This window comes from Sphaeroforma arctica (genome assembly GCF_001186125.1).
Source record: "Sphaeroforma arctica JP610 unplaced genomic scaffold supercont1.230, whole genome shotgun sequence".
Classification (NCBI taxonomy): domain Eukaryota; class Ichthyosporea; order Ichthyophonida; genus Sphaeroforma; species Sphaeroforma arctica.
In genome coordinates this window covers 58,047-61,687 of record NW_014040328.1, presented here as the reverse complement: position 1 = coordinate 61,687, position 3,641 = coordinate 58,047, and the positions used below count along the sequence as shown (strand labels likewise).

Here is a 3,641-nt window from a genome sequence, read left to right as displayed (position 1 = left end):
GTGTGTGTGTGTGTGTGTGTCAATACAATATAATATATATATATATATATATGAATGTGTTGTACGTATTCCTTGATAATTATGTACACAAGCGATTACAAACTCTGATGGCCAGAGCCAATCCGATTGCCTTATAGCGATATTCTCCACGCATACTATACTTGAACACATGGGATCTACATATTCCCTTTAGTTTGCTAAAGAGGGATTACAGTCAAATGCATACAAGACATACCTTGTAATGCAAACGTGCTCTGCAGCATTGTGCCTTTAGTTGTGTAGCAGTCCAGTCGACCGATTGAAAAGGAGATGAATCTACAACGGGGAAGAACCGAATCAGGACAAGACGTTTGTTGGAGGGAATCATTATCGGAGTTTTGAGATTTAGGTAGCAATGTGGGCCAAATAACGAATATTTGACTACCAATGAAATGAACAAGCATCGAAGACACTAAGCAGTCGCACTAGAATGAAATGTATCTATGTACGCGCAATGAACCAAGAAGCACGACAGCAGAACGACAAAATGCCGAATGAGAGACAATCCACACCTTTCACCGTAGAAACAGGGCTCAAATCCCCCGTAGTCCTGGTGTAAGGACACCTCCTCGTGTCGTATCCGATAGCCCTCCATCCGCAAAGTCATGGTCTATATTCAAAAGAATTGGCTACGCACTCAGATAATGCAAATAGTGTATGCTCCGCAGCTGCAACTGTGTAGCTTTTAAATTGGATCTTCATACCCGCCAGGATATGGACATTGGATCCAAGAAACCGCGTGCACAAGCACTCTGTTGTGTACCACGTGTGCACACACAGCCTTCAGTAAATATTATAGCCAACATCACGTGCGCACATGCACACACACACTGTTGAGTATCACATACGTACCCACGGCCCTCCGTAATATTATAGCCTAGCACCACGTGCACACATGCACACACACACACTGTTGTGTATCACATGTGTACCCACAGCCTTCAGCAATGTTATAGCCAAGCACCACGTGCACACATGCACACACACACTGTTGTGTATCACATGTGCACCCACAGCCTTCAGCAATGTTATAGCTAAGCACCACGTGCACACATGCACACACACACACTGTTGTGTATCACATGTGTACCCACAGCCTTCAGCAATGTTATAGCCAAGCACCACGTGTACACATACATTCTTAAGTACCACGTGCTCACATACATACTTAAGCACCAACGTGTACACATACATACTTAAGCACCACGTGTACACATACATACTTAAGTACCACGCACGTGTACACATACATTCTTGAGCACCACGTGTACACATACATTCTTGAGCACCACGTGGATGCCGTGGACTGCCTTGATTGCTGTGCTATTGAGCCGTAGTTTGAGTGCAACCACATCGGCGGTGGTGAATCGATTACGAGCCAACCAACACTCCAGCGCGTAATCACCGTTGGTGTTGATATGGCGGATTGTTTCTGTTATGCATACGCAGGGTATGGTTTATAAGCACCGTTAACAGTGTGCATGACACAAACGGTATCACGGAACCAACTGAACGCGGTATGGATGGCACTCCATTGAGAAGAGAATATCTGCATCATGACTTGATCATAACGCTGGTGGCGATTTGGGTATTGCTGTCGTTTGACATATACACAACTATGGCACCAATTTATAGCAAGGCAGAGGGTAGTACGTGGACTAGACGATCTAAAATAAATAGGGATAGTATCGTGACATGTGGCCAATAAAGCTACTATAAATCGAGTAGAAAACTTGAATATAAATCAGGGTAAACCCATGAGATACGGCCGACAACACTACCTTTAGGATCTTTGTCGTCGTCGTCGGTGTTGTGTGTTACTATAAATATCTGTGATCGTGTGAGCGGCCCTTGGTTCTCGAGTCCCACAAATTGTGCGGTCAGGTTGTAGCAGATCTGTAGACGGACAAACGCCGGCAGAATGCATATGTAAATGACCATGAATGAACACGCTACATCGTTGCATGCGTGGTGCAATTAGAACTAACGGCGCAAAATGTGCATCCAAATAAAGTCTGATGTACATTTCTCAATTGTGCGTACTGATGTGTGTCATATGCGGATCAATTAGAATGAATTAAACTTAGATTGTGCGTCTAAATAAACAAAGATGTCGACTTTCCATCGACCTCTGTAATGACATGTGTCATACATGGTAAGTATGAACTCACACGTTAAACGTAAATCTAAATAAATATAGACGTAAGAAAAGTCGACTGCCTGTGTATCAAACGATATGGAACGTGTAGCGGTGAGGATGATTTCTGGGAATATACGTGTATTTACAAAAACCACTTAGATGATGAAATTCGTTTGCCTAGAACTCGAATATGTGTAAAATTAAATAGAAAAGCCCTAACTATAGTGCACATAATACGCGCGCACGCATCTGTTGCTTCCCGTACTGAAATATTGCACCATCGTTGTTGGTTCAATAATATGCATACAGGTTCGTGTACAAACTAACAGTACCTTCCCTCTAAGCACATACACGGCAGGCTAGCACACTCAGGAGCACTTGGGCCAATTCTTCAATACCAACACAGCGTCACATTGACCTCAATTCGTTTAATTCAACCGGCCACTTAACTAATTATACCTCATTCTACATACACGTGTGCATACATACACGCGCACGTATGGACCACTACTCACGCATGCACCTGTACGGTTCATATGCACATAGAGCACAAGCAGCCCTCGAATAAGCATTCGTCTCATATCACCTACCGCTGCTCGGAACGGGGCTGTCTCTCTAGCACAGGTGGCTGAAAAATAACGGTGGTTCCACAAATCGGAAAGTAGAGATATATGAGCCATTTTTAAAACATGGTGAATTGAGTGGACGCACATACTTGGCAATAACAATATCAACGATGCAAATCCGTAATACTACGAGTCTAATAAACCACATGGTTTTTAGTGTTCACTCTTGTGCTCTGCAGCAAAAGGCCTTGGGAAGGTTTTGATATGGAATTGCATCAAAAGACGTACAGGAACACGACGGGTGCGACTAGCAATTTAAAAGTCCTCCGAAATGCCATTAAGACTGATCGGAGATCTTGTCTAAAAGCAAAGTGTACAGTATACCACAGAATATGTAATATACATGAACATCGACTATTCATTTACATACGTAGGAATACATGAATTCCTATAGATATACGAACAATGTTTTCCTACAATTAGTCTCAGAAACACCTACCGGGGAGATCTGGTACTCTGAAGGTGAAAGGGATAACATGCGTTCCGGGAACAAGGACATTCTCCCCAGAATAGGCGATGCACTTGAAATCAATAAGTGACAAGGTCTTCGTAATACCCTTGGTCTTCAATCGTGCATGTTCTGTACCCTCGATACTCAGAATCAGTTGGGACTCTCTCTGCAATTGTGTAAAAAGCCTTGATTGGATACAAAGCATAGATATATGTATATATATATATGTGTGTGTGTGTGTGTGTGTGTGTGTGTGTGTGTGTGAGTGTGTGTGCGTGTGTGTGTGTCGTACGTTTGTGTGTGTGTGTGTGTGTGTGTGTGTGTGTAGTGTGTGTGTGTGTGTGTGTGTTGTGTGTGTGTGTGTGTGTGTGTGTNTCTNTGTNTG

The 3,641-nt window shown here is 43.2% G+C and overlaps 1 protein-coding gene across 1 annotated transcript in view; it reads right to left on the bottom strand.

Annotated features, from left to right (window-relative positions):
- The window catches only part of SARC_04213 (hypothetical protein), an 8,150-nt gene that overhangs the window by 2,518 nt on the left and 1,991 nt on the right, over positions 1-3,641 (bottom strand). Inside the window, exons 2-7 of the mRNA XM_014301967.1 lie at positions 3,245-3,422; positions 2,770-2,807; positions 1,821-1,935; positions 1,317-1,471; positions 552-649; positions 236-315 (exon numbers count right to left, since the gene is read on the bottom strand). Coding sequence (XP_014157442.1) covers positions 236-315; positions 552-649; positions 1,317-1,471; positions 1,821-1,935; positions 2,770-2,807; positions 3,245-3,422 — 664 coding nt within the window. The remainder of the gene's footprint in view (positions 1-235; positions 316-551; positions 650-1,316; positions 1,472-1,820; positions 1,936-2,769; positions 2,808-3,244; positions 3,423-3,641) is intronic.